Source organism: Thermobia domestica, chromosome 2, assembly GCF_964235325.1.
Source record: "Thermobia domestica chromosome 2, izTheDome1.hap1.1, whole genome shotgun sequence".
NCBI lineage: Eukaryota > Metazoa > Arthropoda > Insecta > Zygentoma > Lepismatidae > Thermobia > Thermobia domestica.
This window is the reverse complement of record NC_137455.1, coordinates 332,439,866-332,460,913: the sequence shown is the minus strand read 5'-3', so window position 1 is coordinate 332,460,913 and position 21,048 is coordinate 332,439,866. Positions and strand designations below refer to the sequence as shown.

The window sequence follows — 21,048 nt, the reverse complement described above, 5'->3', positions numbered from 1 at the left end:
CAAATTCATTATTTTTTGCTCAAGAGATCGCTTTACTACAAAACTTCTGACCTCTTCCTCAAAATAGAACTGTTGAGATTCCTCTTCCTTTATAGATTTCGGCGGCATACCAACGTAAAATTTCAAAATGGCGGCAATTTTTTCAAAATAGCAAGTATCCACGCTACAAAGCGCAATTTTCAGTCTTTTAAGTTGAAATTTTGACGGTGGAAGCACAATATACACCCTATGCCAAATTTGGTGTATAGATTTTCTTGGCGATCCACTGTAAAATTTCAAAATGGCTGCCGTTTGTAACTCTTTTGACAGTAAACGATACGTGGATTGTCTTGCTTGAATTATCATATTAATAATGAAAATCAGTTAGTGTATAAAATGTAGATTCTATTATACAGTGAAACCTCCCTTAACGGACACCTCCATAATACGGATAATTTTTTTTTGTCCGGGCAAAAATATATGTTCTCTTACGGGACAAAACCCTCCCTTTTCCTACCAAACGTTTCAATAACCTCTTCATAACGGACAGGAATTATTCTCGGTTCTGCGATATATTACAGTAGACAGAAAAGTCTTTTCCCCACAAGTGTATCTATCATAAGTCTAGACCTGGTGAATCATCAAACAGAACAGCTTCAAGTTGAACTTGAAATTCTTCTTTTTTTCTGCCCGCAATAAACTGCTTTCTGGTAGAAATTATAGAAAATCTTCAATAAGCAACAACACTAATGCAGGGTCAGTCGTATGGCCAAGAATTCTATACGAAATATAATAAATTTAGTCCCTTCCCTAACAAATTTAGTCCCTTTTCCTACGCACAGACACATACACATACACGTTTCTTCCGCAGCCGTAGTGAGGATTCTCAGAGGACACTTGTTAATGAGTTCTATTACCCTTGTAGAGGAAAAAGCATGGTTTTTTTGGTAAACAAAAGAGTTTAGCGAGTTGCAGTATACGAATATATTAACACATACCCCAGTAATAATATTATTTAACACAAATGAATTTATTCTTCATCGTTCCAGTTATTCAAATACGTTCTAAATAGAGTATTTTCATATTGAATTTTTCGTATTTACTCATACATAATGTATTTACTGTATATTACTGCATGCAATTACCGTTGTGAGAAATTAAAGTGCAGTAACCTCTTTGTAACGGACACCTCTCAGTAACGGACAAAAATTCATGTCCCATTGGTGTCCGTTATTCAGAGGTTTCACTGTATATATATATATATATATTGCATAAATGGCACAAATGCATTCCATTTTGTTCTTTCTTCCAGATTGCTATTGTTGCCAAATACCATGAAGTGCCATTTTATGTAGCTGCTCCTTTCACGTCCATTGACTTGAGTATTCCCACGGGAGATCGAATTGTTATAGAGGAACGACCAGAGAGGGAAATGACGCACATTCATGACCACAGAATAGCTGCTCCAGGTAAACGACATTCTCCATTTCTCAAAGAAAACTTATTTAGGAATGGTTTCGGTTTGAACAGTTATTTGAGAGAAATGATAAGAGAAGATCACGGATTTTCTATCTTGGCGACTGCGTTTTAAGATAGCGCCTATCCGGACGCTTCTACAATTACTTTTCTGATCCTTATCTCTGTTTTCTTTCTACTACTCCTCCTATTTTGATGATGACGATGCATTGAGTTAAGTTTATTTCAGTTAGCGTCCCTTTCAGCAGCGAGATTATATGGGACGTGGACCTACAGCGTAACGTAGGATCTGAACCACATAAGCTCCCGCGGGGAATCGAACCCGGATCTCCTACGCCAAAGGCGTGTACACTAACCGCTTAGCCACGAGGGAGCTCATGATACATTGATCGAAAGTGTGTATAGTTTTTTTATTATTATTATTATTATTATTATTTATTTGTATATGTGTGCTATGTAGTAATGCTTCACCATCTTCTAGTAATTTGTTTTCCAGGATATCTGTGTTCTATGTGTATAGAGGGTATTTCTAAAAAACTTCATCCAATTTAAAAGTTAAAAAGAATTGAAATTTGAAATTACAAAATGCAAAACAATTGTGTTTTCACTTCACAAATGTTCAGCATAACATCTTAAGTCGCACGGCACATATCAAGCCGATAGTCACACTCTTTCCATATTTTGAGCAGTTTGTGAGTTCAGTTATGGTTGGCGAGAGATGTCAGTACCGTCCATCGTTCCTGCACACTGGTGACATCTCTCTCCCACCAAACGAAATTTGAATACTTTCTCTTTCGATTTGTAGTGTTTCATTCAAACACTTTGAAATCAGATTAAGGCTTTAGATATACCGTATATTTCAAAAACTGGGAAAAACAAAGGGTATTAAAACAAAGAACTGTACATGTCTAATACTTTTAAGAAATGTGCTATGATTTTTTTTTTTTTTTTTTTTTTAAAGAATTATTTGATCACTTATTACAGGATGTTATAACTCATGAGTGGTCAAATTACACAGTTAGACCATGTTTCAAAGACTGACTTCTGTCGAAGTACGTTTTAAGTACTTGCCTTGCCAAGTAGCTCTACGGCCCGGGATGAACCTTGGCTTCCTCGACGATACGTCTCTATTGCTTTCTGTCATGTATTTTACTCCTTCATCTTTTCACTCTCATTGCTGACGTATCTGATGTTATGTCATCTATCCATCTTCTTTTCGGTCTTCCTCCTCTCCTCTGTGTCTTGTTCTTGTAATATCTCTTGTATTTCCATGTTTCGTATTCTTCAAATGTTGTTTTCTTGTATCGGTCTGTATATTCTTCTAATGATTTTCCTTTCAAACTTTCTCAGTTCCTCTTCATCTGTTTTAGTCATTGTCCATACCTCGATTCCGTAGATTACTACTAGTCTCATTAAGGATCTTATATATTTTAATTTTTGAATTCCTTTACAATAGCCCTTTTCGGAATAACATGATGTTTCTAAAGTAAGCCTTATTGCCTGCCTGTACTCTGTCTTCAGTTGTTTCGCTGATTCTGTTGTCGTTGTCTATTGTCAGTCCCAAGTACTTGAACTTTGTAACTCCGTCGAATTCCAGTTCTCCTATTTTCGGGTTCTGTGGTCTCTTTTCGGATTTTGAAATGATCATATATATATTTTTTTTTCATTTGTGTCAGTTCTAAGTATGGTGCCTCTGTTTCTAGCTTTATATGCGCTTCTTTTAGATCTTTCACTGTTCTTGATATTATTGCTATATCATTGTGTAGGTGCATATCTGTACTGTTTTTGTGAATATAGTTCCTCCTGTGTCAAATTCCATTCAGACTTTGTGTAGTACTGTAATAAACAGACTTGTCGAGAGACCATCTCCTTGTTTAACTTCTGTGTTGAAGGTGAACGGTTGACTGAGCTTTGTGTCTATTTTTACCATCGCTTGTGTTTCCTGCATAGTCATTTTAACTAATCTTACCAGCTTTGGGAGAAAGCGCATTATTTCCATGGCTGCGTGAAGCGCTTCTCTTTTCACGCTATGGGGGGCGCGGTGGCTCAGTGGTATAGCGTTCACCTCCGATGCTCGGGGTCCCTGGTTTGATCCCAGCTCGCACCGTGTGGACTTTGTGGTGGACAAACACTGTGCTCGTGGGCTTTCTCGGGGTTCTCCCGTTTCCTCCCACTTTCTTCATTCCACCATTTTCATTAATTTCCATAATCACCGTCTCCTTTAGTCTAACCGGCATAACCGTGGGACGTAAAACTAAAAGATTTCATTTAATTTCTTTTCACGCTGTCAAGAGCCTGCTTGAAATCCACAAATAGTATGTATAGATTAGTCTGATATTCGTAGTGCTTCTCTATTATTTGTCTTAATATAAATAACTGGTCCATTGTGCCTCTACCGTATCTAAAGCCACATTGATACTCTTCTATTATTTCTTCTGCATGTTGTTTCACTCTGTTGCCTATTACCGTTGATAGTATTTTATAAGCTACGTTTAGAAGTGTTATTCCCCTATAGTTGGCGCATGCTAAGTTGCCATTTTAAGTACTAGACTATGATATTATCCTTTTTTCACCCGTAATTTCATAAATTATGAAAAATGTATAGTTTTCCAACTAGCAGGATTAGTGAAGCCCAGTATGCCGACGATGTAAGTAAGAGCTATAATTCGTACATCTGTGAACAACTGAAAGATTGCTCGTGTAAATAATTCTGTACAAACTCTACAAACTCTTTGCTTGTATTAGGCGGACATTTTTAAATCTGTTTTATTTACTAATATTTGTTTATCTTGGCTCCTCATTTTTGAAAAAGGATCATAGCTGGACCGGATAAAATAAGGTCTAATTTGATCTGTAAGTACTCTTTAAAAAATGAAACTGTTTAATCTATTATTAACAGCGAGCCTTTCTTTTTTTTTTTTTTTTTTTTTTGCATTAAATAGAAGGCTTTATAATAATTAGTTCACTTACATTCTGAGCATAAAGAAATTATGATAATGAAAGCGAAAATTTGAGCCATTGATATCACTTGTATAGATAATCTATATCCGAAAATACTGGAGTCCGTACGTTAGTACAGGATAGTAACGTTTCCTGAATACGAAAAGTTACAAAATTACAAATACGTTATTACTTTAAGGTATGTACTGTACATTTTGTGTATTGAATGTAAATTATTTTTGTAATTCCCATGTCACTTGGTTATTTGCACAGCTAATTTCATGGGCATTCAACATAGTTTACAAGAGCAAAGAAAAATATTATAAACAAGAGTGCTGAGTTCTTATAACGTAATTTCAGCCTAAGATCTTTATTTTTAATTCTTCTAGGTATATCATGCTGGAATCCTGCGTTCGATGTAACGCCTGCTAGTCTAATAACAGGTATTATCACTGAGAAGGGAGTTTTCGCGCCAGCGCAGCTACGAGAAATCAAATAGTAGTGGGTATTGATTGTAAATAATTGTCTGTTACTTTTGTTAATGTTTGCCTTCAATCTGAGAGATTAAAATTGATATTGTGATACGGTGACATGCGTTCAATCGTTAAGGATACAAAATTTTGGTACTTTAGTAATGTAGCTTGATTACTAATTTTGGGAATGGTACCCATTGTATGAATGTGAGATGATTGTTTAGTGCGATATCATGAGTCATAGCGGGAATATATATACATATATAAAAGTCAGTTCATGTTTCTCTTTTACGTCATCTCATTCTTCACTACATTGTTTCTCAGTAAGAAACATATTTAAATATTGTCAGATTGTTTGTATTTGAAGACTTTGAGTAAGCATGTGGAAGATTTTACTTTATAAAGCAAGATATAACTTATATCTTAATAATAAATAAAACTAAATAGATTTCAGTTTTACTTCTGTAGTAACTAGCAACTTCCATGATCTACCCGCATCTTTTTTAACAGTATGCTTTTAGTTTCATTAGAATTTTGATGGCCCTCCCCGTTGGTCTAGTGGTTATGACGCGAACCTTTGGTATACATAGTTCCGATTCGATTCCTGGTGAGAGAATGTTAAAATCTGAACACATTTCATTGGTTCGGATTCCACCTTAAACTGTATGTTCACTTCTCGTATTGCCGCGGTGCTGAAAGGAATGCTAAACTTAATAACCAACTACAACATATAATGTGGATCTTCATTCTTTTAAACCTGTTATTGTTAGGTGTATCCGGGTCAGTTTTCGCTGTTATTTTGTTAAGAAAGTTTATCAGCCTCCAGTCATTTTTAAAGTATTGCGATGATCAAAGATGTATTTTACGATTTATCAGCGTAGTTTTGTAGCACTTATCAGATATTATTTAGTGTAGTGGTCAGTGTTTGCTAAGTTCTATTTATTATTTTACTATTGAGCGGTACGTTGCCGAAGTTATACCTTGACAGTGAGATATATTTCAGAAAACATTAATGCACTAAATAAAACTTCTGAGTGTTAGAAACTTTGTGATAGACAGACTTTTATAGTATTTTTCCTCACATTTTGCAATACTTTGCCATAATAATAATTATAAAGATCGAGGGTGGTAGTGAATATTGTTAATGATGAAACTCAAATGGAATGCAAATAAGCGAGAAAAAAGAAATACTAAGTCTAGTATATTATTGGCCATCGTGGCTGAGGCTAGAATTTAGTTTTAATCTTCATTATTGGAATGTCAGAGCTACACTTTAAACACAAGAGGTTGAACTGTTGAATTAATTTCAGTGAACTATAAATGTGACAAATTATATTCCCAGGGCAATTTATTAACAAATATTCTCACAATTGTAGAAATCAAAGTGTCCCGTTCAACCACACAGTCAGTAGCGCGATACTTGTAAAAATCTGTAGAGAATGTTATTAGATTCTTTATAGTCAAGAAGCAGGAGCAGATTTTTACTTATTACTAGGGGCACTAAGTCAGGTCCAAGAATTTCCAGAACGTAATCCGTGTTATACCATGCATGGAAGATAATGGCGAAAAGGTGTTTGTTAGAGGATAAGAAAATAAAAGAGCAAATTGAAAGAAATGACTTAAGAGTTTACGCAAAAATAAGAAAATCATGATTAGGACACAATGAAAGATTTCTTGACTCTAACAATAAACAAGTTTGAATTAAAGAATAATAAATAATAACTTTCTTATATAGCCATTACTTAAATACCATCATCACAGCTTAAATTTTAGAAAAAAAAATTCATTGAAGAAAGGATAAAAATGTGTGTTTTACGAAAGCTTTTAATATCCTTGTATCTCTGTACTCAGATTGGTTTTCCTTTCATTAAAGAATAAACTAGTCAGTGGAAAACAGCTGTATTAGTTTGTGTATGTGTTGTACAGTCATGATTGGAATATTTTTTCTGCCGGTTTTTTTTTTTTTTTTTTTTTTTTTTAAGTTAATGTGTAGAATTATTAATTCTGTTAAGGCTAGTATACTGATAACGATTGTGATTTCCTATTTAGTTTCACCTCATAAAATATTGTCCATACAAGTTGCCAGTTAAACATAATGTATTTCTGAGGTTAAATACATCAGACATAGAAGAAAGTTAACATTTTGGCTGAGTAATCGAGAGGTGCTGTGTCTGAATCCCGTGGGCGACCATGTTAACTGAAGTTTTCGAAGTTTTATTTTTCTCAGTTTCAGCTGGTGAATGCTAGAGTGATAGCTCCAGATTTATTAACCCTTGGCGATTTCCTTTTTGTAAGAAGGAAGTCTTATCTCTTTTCCATTGATAATGTTGCCAGGCTTTTCTCAAGCTGCGTTTGGATTTCATCATATAAATTATATATAATTTAATCCTTTAGAGATGGACGCGGCATATAAACGCACAGCCGATCATTCCATTGAGGATGGATATGGTAAATAAACACATTTGGACGGAGAGAACGAGTATGTTTATAAGCCTCATTTTCGTTTAATTTGTAAAATAAGTCATTCAATACCCAACCATAGGCTTGGGTGACTTTTAGGGCGTCCATTTCTTTCGTTTCTGAAGGAAGAGTGATAGCCGTCCTTACTCTTTCGAGACGGGCGTGGCATATAAACACAACCAATAGTTTGGCTGAAAACGGGCGTGGTATATAAACACAGCATCTGGACGGAGAGAACGAGTATGGTTTATAAGCCTCATTTTCGTTACTGTATCAAATAAGTTACTCAACACCCTATCATAGGCTTGGTTGAAGGTTTTTCTGTTTTTTCGGTAGAGTGTTCCTAAATAATTAATTATGAATAATGTTTTTACGTTATTCAAGTCTCTCCGAAGCTGTTTTTAGTTTACCTTCCTCTTTTAGTGGCTTGAGTGCATGTGTTTGATGCACAAAGTTCTGCGTTCTATTTCCGGTGGGAAAGCATCGTACATACTACATTGGTTCAAATCCAATTTTTAAACTGCAAGTCTTGTCCTATATAGCCCCGCTGCTAACCAAGGACGTAAATTTAGATCAATCAAAAAAGTTGTTAATGTTTTCGTGTTAGCAATTTTATTCATTCATTGTGATTTAAAATATCAAACTAATTGACATTTTCTCTTCTGCATAAATGTACGTAAATCTTTAGTTAAAATTATTACGGTATTGGTTCAACAAATTTGAAATGTGGACCATGATATCGCACAAAATCAATTACAGACGCATGAGTTCTGCGGGGACAGATTTTTAGCGCCTCAGGATCTTTACAATTAAAATGCTAGTAATATTTTGAACATTAATATAAGAAACAAAAAGTAGTTAATTCTTACATTAGGATAAGGGAATAATAATATAAGAAATTTTGGAAGTTTTTAATGTTTCATAATGTTAGAAAGTATGACTGAGTATGTGTTGTGATTGATATAAGAATAAATGTCATATGTTTTTCGCTTTTGCTATACTTGATTGCATTCTAGCCTGACTTGGTCTGTTAATATACGTACATGTTAGCCCACGCAGAACTCTACATAGTTGTGTATGGTGAAGCATGTTTGAAAGTAAGAGTCTATTATAGTGTGAGTGACAATATGAGCTTCCATATTAGGGATGAGTAAAGAATATGTTCTGTAGAATATAGCTAATGAATATTGCAAGAAATGTGTTAAATGGGCTGCTGAATACATAGTAATTTTCTATTTTAAATTTAAATTCTTTCTTTCTCGTTCCGAACTTTGACTTCATGGATATGTAACCTTTTAACACATGTTACTCAGCTGAAGGAAAGCAACGCGCTGGAGTTTCATTCTTATAGCTGGAAAATTAGATGGGAAACTCCGAAATATGGCCACGAGTTGATAATGTGCAGTGGGTAGTGTTCTTAATTTTTATTGGATCCTCCACATTTTTCAGTAAACTGCAAGGATTTTTTTTTTTATTTTTTATTTTTTTTAAGAACATTTACAGTTTCAACATTAATTGCCACAGTGCAGTAGACGATGTCTCAGTTCGAAGGTTGTGTAACAGTTTCATTTGATATACAAAGTGGGCTTTCTATCGCCGTATATAAAAAGATTGATGATTTCAAAACCCTGGAATTTTGAAAGTATTCCAACATCCCTAAATCAAATCTGATTATTAGACAATTCTATGTTTAAAACAGTACCACATAGGTACATCACACCACCAAGCTTCAAATGTTTGAGCCAAGTAGTTTGAGAGTTGAGCGGTAAATAGCACTTGGACCAGTTATGTAAAAAATAGTTACAAAAATTACTCAAATTTAGTCAGAACCCCACTCCAGAGTTATGTATTTTATCTACTTATACTACAAAATCATCTCATTCTGTGAGTAACGCAAATTCTCAATAGTTAACAATCGCCGTTCCGCTACGTTCACTGCCTACCTACCTGCTCGTCTTTATTTTGAAATTGACAGTGAATATGCTGACTATGAACGTTCTTTGCTGTACTATTAACACATGGGTCGTATTAAATGTAAATAAGATTGTAATTATATAAAATTCACAAATATTTATTCAATGTCAAACACAATGTAATGTATTAAGTAACGTGAGCACAGTATATTAACTACAGTAAGTTGTTACAGTTTACCTTTAGGACAGTGTAATTTTTTTTTTTTTTTTTTTTTTTTGACAAAGTTCAGCGCCAATCCACATTGAGCATACTTCAATTAACAAATTTGAGCATTAATATTTGTGTAATCGCAAGTTAGTTGGGCAAACAAACAAACGAACAAATAAAAGAAGTTAAATGTAAATAATTAGAACGTATAATTAAATCACAGTTTTAACCTATAGCATACAGCGACCCGAGGGGTTTGAGGAAACAACTAGTATCAGAAAAGAAGAATCGTTTTGTTTTAAATGTACGAACATTTCAAGGTAAAATAATACCTTTGTAATTACTACAGAAAATATAGCAAGTACATTTAGTGTGTGGGAAGGGGGAGCGATTTTCAAAATCCGAGGGTAAAAAAGGGTAATTCGAAAATTAAATTCAGAAATTTTCTAAACGCTAGGATGGTGTTATAAATAGAGTGTGTCAGAGAACAGGTTGTTCACTCCTTCTACAAAATTATCATTTTTAATGTGTAGCGCACACGTTCAATATATCATGTGTAACAATACTGACAATGATTCCGAAAAAAAAAATCAAAAAAATGTTGAGATTTACAACAGATCTACTTTTTTATGAACATGATTTAACACTACTGTTACGAGCATGAATAAAAAAAAAATTGTTTATTAACTGTGTAAGAACATAACGTGACTACAGTAGTTGAGAAATCTGTGGCAGAAAAATAAATTATTAAGTGTTGTCCATTGCGTTACGGAGTTCCATATAATGTAAATTATGAACCGAAACCGAGGACGGAAGACAATGTGAATTCAAAATTTTTTTAAAAAAGTTATGTATTCAAGGGTTCATTGGATACATTTTTGCGCAATAGCTGTTAGCTGTCTGTTCCGTACTGTCTATCAGTAAGTGCTACTGCCGAGTCAATTTCTTTTTTATATAGATATATATATATACATAAATATATTATAAATGAATTTATTGTTAAATAGTTTTTTCTTCTTTTAATTTTAGAGCATTATTATTGTATCTTGTTTTGCCAATGTCTTAAATTCATGTTTTTGTTTACGTAAGGATAGGTAAAAGCTATTATGTTCATTAAATTTGTTTTAGTTGTTGAACAGCATACTCATTGCATCATTTTGTTTTAATTAATTGACATTTCAGTTACTATTGTCCATTTTCATAGTAAGAGAGAATAATGAAATTTAGGTAAATGGATAAAATCAGGTTTTAAATTAAGTTAAATTAAAGCTTAATTATCGCTTTTATTATTATTTTCAATGTGTTGACCATTAGAGATTTCGCACTACAATATACGAGTTTGTGAAAAATACTGTTGTTGCTTTGACTTGCCTTTTCTGCTCTCTACTATAAGGATTGTCGTGACTATTGCGGAAATGTCGATTTTTTAATTAGTAAGTGCGTAACACATTATAAAAAAATAGGATATAGATGCTTTGGTAAATTTTTTCTTTAAGATTTTCTTCTGTTTGAAATTTCATGAAATTAATGAGCTCTGTAGGCATTGTCTTGTTGCTAATGCTCTCAGAAAACCAGAGATTATGTACTTTAGACCAGTGTTTCCCAAATTAGGGTCACATAAGTTTGAGATATAAAAGTTCGTTAGGGAAAGTTGTATTTTCTTATTGATCAAGATTATGTTTGATGATTTGAGAGTTCTTGGAACATTACCGTAAGAATACTGAGCTTTCTTAGAAGTTAGAACCAAGTATTGAAAGAAACAACTTAAAAATTACGTGAAAAGATTATTTGTATTCATAAATCAGTAAGACCAGTTCTGAGTAAGAAAATGCCAACGAGATTTGTAAAATAGTGTCCTTTCTCGTGGTTTAACTTTGATATGCGGGTCACGGGTTCGGTTTACTGTGAGGATATGCATGGTGAAGAGTACACATGATACATAGATCCACATGCTGTAGATTTTTGTGATGAATACCAAAAGCAAAGATGTTGAATAAGTAAAATCATTTTGTAAAATATTTTCTTCAGAAAATCGCGTATTTGAAAGACACATTTTGGAAATATGAACTGTATTTATACTGACGAAGAGCGGAAAGTAGAATCTGTACATTTTAAGATAACGTTAAGAAATACTATGAACAACTAAATAATGCAACAACAAAATTTGATAATATTCAATTTTAATTCGTTCAAATGAAATATCTGCTTCCTACAAACCAGATTGTTTCCGTTTAAAAAATTTGAGGAACACTGGTCTAGATTTACTCCCAAAATATTAAACGGAAGGTATTTAAAATTAATTTCATAAAATTCAATGTTGCAATCTGCAACAGAATATTTGGACATTTCTTGTATATATATGCTAATAAAAACAACGTGAAGAACTAAGTTAAAGCACAATGTTTTGTATATTAAGAAGAAAATACTAGCTTAGCATTACATGAGTTAGTCAATAAAACCCGGAGATATAAAATAGTGCCAATAAGTAGTCAACTGAGAACAACTAGTCAGTTTCAGTGTAAGTTGCTGGTTAAAGAAGTGACAGTTAAAATTTGAAGCTATTTTAAGATGATTTTGAGTCATCTGGAAGCAAAATAATATGTACTGAGTACTAGGACAAAGTGATGTGTTAATACCAATGAGTCAACTTCAAAATAAAACGCAAGAGAAACAATTTTCTGATACAAAAATTGTTATAAACTATAATTTTCTCTTTTGTTCTGTATTTTTTTCTTTTAGTTTGTTTCTTAGTTAATTTTGTTTTATTTTCCCTTTTGTTGATTTCTCGAGAATACCCTCATTCTGTTTGCTACCGTGATGTAAATTTGTTTCTGTTATAGATATATTGATCATTGGATACTTTTTTTTTCTTATATCGTTTTGATTTTGTTTTATCCAATAAAATTAAAAGGGTGGAATTTTTAGGTAACAATATCTTTTTTTAGTATGATTTTACGTTTGCCTTTGGTTGTAAATTACGTTGTTCTGTTTTTTAAGAATATAGATAAAAATGGCAAAGAACAGTATTGTGGTAATCATGATTTATTTTCAAATCAAGCTATTTTATATTTTGCTCAAACTGTCAAAGAGTTGCCTTTGCAATGTTTGTGAGTAATGTATCCTGCGTCATTTTACTATTACGTCATACAGACACATACTAGAATAGATTCAAGCAGAGCAAGATAGGAAGAGAGAAGAGGACTGAAGGGGTACCTTGGGGGGTGACAAGAAGTTGAAATTCCCTCCGAATTTGTCTGCAGGCTCATAACATTTATCAGCCGGTCCTGTAAGAAGACTGTACTTATTTCATTGCTGACTTAGCAGATGTGTAATTTGGTTTCCGACGTAAATTTATTTGATGTATTATATGATATTTCTTACACTTAAGAACGAAAACAAGTATACCGTGTTCACTCACGTAATTTGCGCGATTTTTAAATCCATTTTGACAACTGAAAAACCGTGGTTCGGTGCCTAAAATAGGCGAATTTTTCAATAAGTCTTGATTTGGGTTTTACTCTATTCAGTGATTAAGAATACAGTACTTTTGACAGTATTTTGTTGTAATTTTGTAACATAGAATTAATTTTGATGTATCAGTAATTAAATTTATGACAATCATAATGAATTCGAAGTAGGTATATAGGCCTAGCATTCTCTATTAATAGTCTTTAATTAATGAGAACATTATATAGGTGGGTATTTCCAAAATTTTCTGTACTGATACTGAAATATCGCACCATTAGTAATAAACTGTTAATGACGTATAGTGTCATCTGTGGAAGAAATAATGTATCAGTTTCACTGGTCTAGCTGCGTCAATTGGAGAAGTCGTTTGAATTAGTCAGTGTGCGTTGAGCTTGCATGCTGCATGACAATGCTCCCGTCCACACGACTGTTGTTGCTGAGGCTACAGTGCTAAATCTGGGCTGTAGGGTGGGTACTAAATCTTGAAGCTACTGTCTTTCACTGCATCCTTGACAACAACAGCCGTATGGACTGGAGCATTGTCATGTAGGATGTGACCTCAACGAACAACGACTTATTCAAATGACTGTCTCCAGCAAACTGACACAGCTAGACAGTTGAAATTGATACATTATTTCATCCATAGATGGTGTTGTATGTCATGAACGACTACTTACTAATGACGCAATACTTCAGTGTCATGCTGAAAATTTTTGAAAATGTCCTCGTAGTCTCAGTACTAGGAACAAAAATTAAACAATAATAATAAGAATCCATCCTAAACTACCTACCGACTAATCTATTGATTGAGACGTGTAATCGGGATTTGAATCGTAATGAGACTACATATGCTGGGTCGCCATTAAATCTTGTCTGATATCGTCGTTGGAATTAATAGGCATATCTCGAAATATGCCTTTTGACGTTGACACCGGAACCTTATCTAATTTTACGAGGTCTATTAATAACTGTAAGGATCATAGCGACAGAGACTTTATCAAGTTAATTAAAAAGGCGAAGTGATCTGTAAAGGTACCGCTGTTAACTCAAAATCACAAATTTTAATATATCTATTGGTTATTTAAATGACGATATAGCCTTGTTTTAAAGGGAAACTTTAAATTACGAACAACCACCGCATTACATTTTTCTTAATAACAATAATTATCATCCATGTATATGAGGTACTAATCAGTTCTGAGATTTTATTAGCAATATCACAGCGGTTTCTTGTTCAGTAAACCTTTAGATTAAAATAGATCTTCCAGAAAAAGAGAAAAAGAACTATGTCCGTAACTCGTAGTAAAAATTTATAGTATCCATAAAGTAATGAAAATTTTGTTAATAATATTGTATATATATATATATTTGTTTGAGACTTTTTTGTGCGTTTCTCTGTTATCTAGAATGTGGACAAAAGGTCGGAGAAAAAATACAAGAAAAGTGATATTATGTCTTATACTTCTTGGTGGTTTTGTATGTGTATAAGGCCATGAGTACCTGTATATCCTCTTTGCAGATTTATTATTATTACATGCACTTTGGATGGCAAATTATGCTTAAAACTAGATTGTTAAGTTTTATTTAAGTGGTTTCAATTACTACACTAATACAGTTTTGGTATTGGCGTGTTACCGGCTGCCGGGTCTTGCGAGTTGTTTAACTGTATACATCACCGCCAGACTGTATGTCAACTGCCTTTGCTACACAGTTTTTGAATTTGAGTTCATAGTTTGAAGAGAGTGGAAAATATCAAAAGTTTAGAAAGTGAATCAGATAAAATCTGAAAAATGCTATTAAATAAGCTAATTATCGTTTCCAGATGTTTTGCTACAGACCAGAAGCTTGACATCTAGATATGCAGTTTATTACTTCATAATTATCGGACACTCAAAGTGCTGCACTCAATGGAAGGTCCTGAAGAAACTATTCGTTTATTTAATAGCGCTTTGAAGATACCATCTGGTTCACTTTCTAAACTTTGTATTAACAAACACTTTAGTACACAGCAAAAAATGAGGTGGTACAATAACACAAAATGACTACCACTTTAGGGTGTTACTTGTGTATTAATTTAAACCAAGGACATCGTCTTCCGAGCATGTCAGAAATATCAAGTAATTGTCAGTGAGAATTTGCATTGGATTTTATTCTGCTATAAGCAAACCTTTACGAAGTATATTTGGTATTTATACCAAGTAACGAGTAACGTACTATGTTTTCTGTAATTGGTCACGAAATTAATTTTGTAAGCCTATGAATTGTCTGACAGCGGTTACAAGAGCATCTGGTTTCTTATGTGCTAGGATATAAGAACAACAGATAGCAGCACTGCTCTTCATTTAACTGTTAGATAATTTCTAGGCTTACAAAACCATTTTCATGATCGATTACAGCAAAACATATTATGTTATTCGTTACTTGGTGTAAATGTCAAATATACTGCGTAAAGCTTTGCTTATTGCAAGCAATAAAATCCAATTCAAATTCTTACTGAAAATTATTACTTCTGATACGCTCGGAAGGCGATGTTTTTACATAAGTAATACACTAAAGTGGTAGTCAATTTGTGTTGTTTTAACATCTCATTTTTTGCTGTGTACTGTTCGAAACCAATGGCGTTATTACGATACCGTATTGTCATTTTATAAAGTACTGATTTTTAAAATTGCAAAATTTGAAATATGCTGTAATTCTGGAGGGAGAAGAGGATATATCTTGAAGAGAAAAATGATTTGTAAAAAATCGTGCAGCAGCTGTTCTCTGCACATTATTGTGTCTGAGTGTCTGAATATTCTCCCCAAATACTTGTTCTTAGCCCACTTACCTAACTAATGAGGCCAGTGTGCAAGAGTAGGGAGGCCAGTTTGTTTCCTCTGCAATTCAGAAAGACATTATATATATATAATATGGGAAACCTTAAATTAACAAGTGGAATGGAGGGATAGCTTGAAACTGGGATGCGGCATTCAAAAACTAAATAATTATTGGCGTTATGACTCATATATTTGCTTGCAAATCAGTAGCGTAACTTAAAAATATCGAGCCCTCCCGCAGGATTACTTTTGGGCCCTTCCCATGCCCATTCACTTCCCATTGTAGCTTATAGTTTTTGGCATTTTCTTTGCGGTGGGCCCCCAAACCCTGCGGTCCCTTCAGTTACGCTGCTGTTGCATATGTCAATTAATTTTTCTCTGATGTTAAAAAAAAGTCCTATTGTGTTAAGAATCTAGCCGAGAGTTGTTTATTCTTATAAATTTTTCAAGCTAAATCAGTGATAAGGGTATTTTTGTAACTTAAAATCAATTTTGCAGTCAATTAAAGTTTGCTCAATTCTTCCAAAAAAAAATCCTGAAATGTAGCAAAATGTAGGAACATTGTGAGTGCTAGTTCATAGTGTCTTCAGAAAAGAATATATTCGCAAAAAACACCGTTTTTTTTTTTTTTTTTTTTAATTGAGAATATTTATTCAAATATTAAGTTATGGAGTTTAAGTTTTCAAAACGTATTACCAAATACTGTGAGCAATGTGTTATTTGAATATGACATTTTTAAAAGGGTGTTCTAATATTGAACTAACCTAACGTTATGAAATTAAAAACTCCATGAAGTGTTTCTTGCTGATAAATTTCTGTTACCATCATTTATGGAATGTGACAGCAAATTGTATGACAATATGAATCATAGTGAAAACGTCTTGTAATTTATTTCATGGTATTTTGTAAATATTAGCACAGAGAAACTAGGGATGTGACACTCATGTAAGCATTGAAGTAATTGCCTAGTTATGCTTTAAATATTTCAACAAATGAGTAGGTAACCAATACCACCCTGTGTTAATACTGTAGTCCCAGGACCAAAGTGGGTATGTGGCAGAGTTAAATCTCTGGTCTGAAGGTCCCTGATTCAGTTCCGGCTACTTTAGATTATAGTGAACATCGTCGTTTACTCTGGGTTTTCTCGAAGTTCTACCGTTTTCTTTCAGTTTCTTCGTGCCGACAGTTGTATATTTTCTTTTTCATTTTCACCCATCTGCTGTAGCTTACATCTTATAATAAATGGCAAACGTTTCAGTGTGTGGGCCACGCTAATAGATGTCGCTGCGTGCGCTATTACTTGAAGAAGACTAATGAAGTTCTAGAATAATTGCATGAATGCAATGATCGCCAAACCGTCGATCGCGAGTTACTAGTAGCTCGCGGGAACATTTTCGGTGGATCGCGTTGACGCTTTGGTGGACTAACCTTGATTCCTGCATATACAAATGTAAGATTTTTCACAAAAAGGTGGTAGTTCTTTTGATTGGTAGCTCTCAGTCGGATTTAAAAACTGTACGGTAACTCATAAGTTTGACGACCAGTGGTATAAGGTTTGGGAAAAATAATTAAATAAATAACGTAAAAAATAAATAAATCTTTAAAATAAGCACAGTTTTAATCTGTATAGTACAGAGGGCGGGCGCAACAACTATTAACTTAATCCTGGAACATAAAACATAATACACTTCATGTAATCTGTTATATTCGTTGAATTATTTGAAGAATAGCCAGCTACTTACTTCAAATCCTGTATTAAGTTAGTTACTCAGTAGAATTCCATTTGTAATATTTTAAGTGGTATTAAAATAGATCGTTGGAATTCGTAGAATCAGTCAATATTTCATGTATAATGTATGAAATAATGAATTTGTTCGCTGTTCTAAATGATATTATTTCTTCCATCCAGGCATACAGTTTTGTTCGTTTGACTTACGTGGCTGTTGTCTTTATAGTGTTGGATGTACTCATTTTGTTTACTTTGTAAGACCTGACAAGTTATTTGTTTAAATTCTTTCTGTAAACGTATTAACGTAAAATATCCATTGACGTAAAATGTCCAGAATGAAATCTATAATTTAAAATGTGACTATTACTGTATTTCTCTCTCTCTCCCTTTCTATCTCTGACTTGATTTTGCTGTAATTGGAAGTTTTTTTTTTTCCTCCAAATACTACTATGATTTTGTGTGCTTTACATCGTCAGTCAATAAGTAAGAAAAAGAAAGATATATTTGATATATATTTTGCTACCGTGATTTTTGCACTCCTGAGGGACAATAAACATTTTGCCTATCAAATAGAATAAGCGTTTTCATTTACCTATGTTTTTTTCCTTTTCCTATTAGAAAAGGTAGCGCAATAATAAAATTCAGCGAAAAGCTGAGGCAAACTCTGGCGCCTGATCCTTCGAGATATTACCAAGGAGTGAGCACGTGGCGCCATTTCTACGAGCTATCACCGCCTCTAGCGGATAGTATCAATGATACACATTCTCTTTATATTTCCATATTTCAACGAATGCAAAACTATTCCATGTTAGTGCGATAAGATAACAATTCAGATCACAACTGTGGTCTCTAGCACCTCTATTCAAAATTGCGACAGCTTCTCTCTCAGGTTATAGCCATTAAGATAGTAAGTTGATATCTATCTATTTACGAAACCTCATTGTCCGTTTATGAATGCCATAAATTAATATTCAAAACATTTTTTTTTAAAGTTTGTATTAGTGACAGAAACTAGTTCTAAATATTAATTGACATATTTTTCAAATAACATATATTTTCTCTTTGTAGGTGTCAACCTTGCATATCCTTGTCTTTACCCATAACCAAATACCCATAAGTACTTGCAATTCCTTTTGATGCAATTATCATGTGAGTATTGCTGTTTGATTTTCCTTTATGATCTAGAAAAGTAACAGGTTATTGCTTCTGCGCATAGTTAACAGCAGATCTTACGGGTGAATTCAAGGATCTTATAAATAGAGGATCTGCCCATATGTATCTTCATCCTATTAAATCGGTGAAGCCAAAAAGCAATCGAGCATCGGCACATCTGATTGGCTACTCTCGTGTCGACTATCGTCTGATTGGCTACTTTCCTTTCCGCCATGTTTGTTGGCTCAAAACATTGCGATTCTATTGGGTGGAGTGGGCAGAGTAGGGGTGGCGAAACTATGACGTATGGCTTCAAGATTTAGTTGTAAGGGCAGATCCTCTATTTTATAAGATCCTTGGATGAATTATTATTATTTTTAAGTACTCAGATGTTTCAAGTGCTGTTCTGTCAATTGTTATGGGAATATCTAGTGAAGGGGTGAGGTTAAATTTACATTGAAGTTCTACCACGCGATCGTGCCTAGTGTCACGTGGTATCATTATGGCGGCGTGTCTGCCGTGAAGGGAAGGATGTTTTTCTGTGAATTGTGATAAAGGTAAAACAAAACGAACCCTGCGGGGCTTCTAACCCCCTTCGCTCGCTCAGCTGTTTCGAGGCGTAAGTAAATATATATATATATATATATATATATATATATATATATATATATATTCTTTTTATCAATAAAGTGTGCAAAGTGGGCTAAAACTATGTGACATTACGTCACGATCGAGTGATGCAATTTCAATGTAAATATAACCTCACCCGTAGCGAAGCAGCAAATATTTTAATGGAAATCTTGGTCTCTTCTTGATTACGGACCGGTAGTATTATTGCTATTTTCCCTAATGAAAAGTTCTTCGAAAGGCTATAAATAGAAGCAAGCAGTGGTGCTATTCAACCGATTAGAACATTTCGAGTTCGCAGAACCGTTTGTTACAAGCAGATGTAAATATATATACACAAGCATAGATATAACCTAACCAAGAGTAAAAGAAGGAAGCCAAAAAAAATTATGTGGTTGAACCTGGCAGAACCCATTTTTGGAAATCGAAAATAAACCATGCAGATCATTTGTTCACGATTGTTCTCATAAGATTTTCGTTTGTTCATGATTTATAAACAATTTATACCAAAAACAATATGCCCGGTGCCAACTTTATATAGCACAACCCATTTTCGGAAATCGATAATAAACCATGCAGATAAGATTTCTATATCTTTTGTATTTCTATTAGCATAACAAGTGTATGCACTCCAAATTTCAGCTGGGAGAGCTTGTAGAATACAAATTTTTCACAGCGAAAAACAATTAACCTATTTGAAGAACATACCTTTGCTCTTTACTAGAAGTTTAATGAAGGGCGGAGTGAACGGTAAATTTTATTTTAAGTATCTTTGTTCTTAGAAATTCGTACAGCTACAGGGTTAAACGTACGATCTCTCAGAATAAGCTATAGGCATTTATTCCTTAATCTCAAATGCTCGGATATCAAGAATGAGAACTCGGATTATACGAGTGAAGTGGTAAGGGTTATTTATGCATATTTGACACACATGCAGACCATCAATTATTAACAATTGTCTATCCATTGTTAGTTGAAGGTCTTTCCAATAATTTTTAGCAACGTTCATCTTGGATAATTCATTTTTAACATTTGAAGTGCTACATAATTTCGTCACACCAGCTTATATTAGTATGCTGTGTAAGTCGCTACATGTCTCAAGGGAAATTATATCTATTCATTACCTATCCGTCGTAATAGTGTTTTTTTTTCTGGAGGTGTGCAACGGTATGACATACCGGAACCTTTTTAATGTGAACAGAATATTTCCTCTTCTGTCTTAAAAAGCGCTTGACGAGAAACTTTGAAAATATCAAATAGTAAATATGTAGTTTTATTGAAAATCAAAGTATTTATTGTTTTCCTTTTCTGTTTCACAAAAGTGTAGAGTTCGACTCTGAACAATGGGAGCCAATTGTGCTGCATATTTATTTATTTATTTATTTGCCTGTTTTGCATACAAATGAGAGTATTCTCGAGTACGCATACAGTTGTCAAAAATTACAAAATAATTACATATATGCTATTAAAAAACTTAACTTAAATAGAGTAATACATACATAACTATGGCTTTTATAAGCTTACAAATTCATAACATAATTAACAAAAAACATTTATACATTGGGTGATATCAATAAAACGGAAAAGTTACTCATTATTCCCAATTTTGTAGTAGTTACTCGCATTGGTATCAATAAAAAGACAACTGAGCACTACTCGTCTCGGCTGACCTCGGAGAAGCCCCGCCCTTTTGAAGTAACCACACCTCTATTCTCGAGCCGAGTAACTACGTTTATATATCGTTTTTAAAAAATAAAGGTACCGGTCGCTGGACATCAGGTTTAATGATTAAAAAGTTGTATATCTT

At 33.6% G+C, this 21,048-nt stretch overlaps 1 protein-coding gene across 1 annotated transcript in view; it reads left to right on the top strand.

The window, feature by feature from the left end:
- LOC145678703 (methylthioribose-1-phosphate isomerase) overlaps nt 1-18,040 on the top strand; it is a 58,843-nt gene extending 40,803 nt beyond the window's left edge. The window contains exons 5-6 of the mRNA XM_081749130.1: nt 1,292-1,448; nt 4,785-18,040. Coding sequence (XP_081605256.1) covers nt 1,292-1,448; nt 4,785-4,894 — 267 coding nt within the window. The 3' untranslated portion in view covers nt 4,895-18,040. The remainder of the gene's footprint in view (nt 1-1,291; nt 1,449-4,784) is intronic.
- Nucleotides 18,041-21,048: the final 3,008 nt, after the last annotated feature.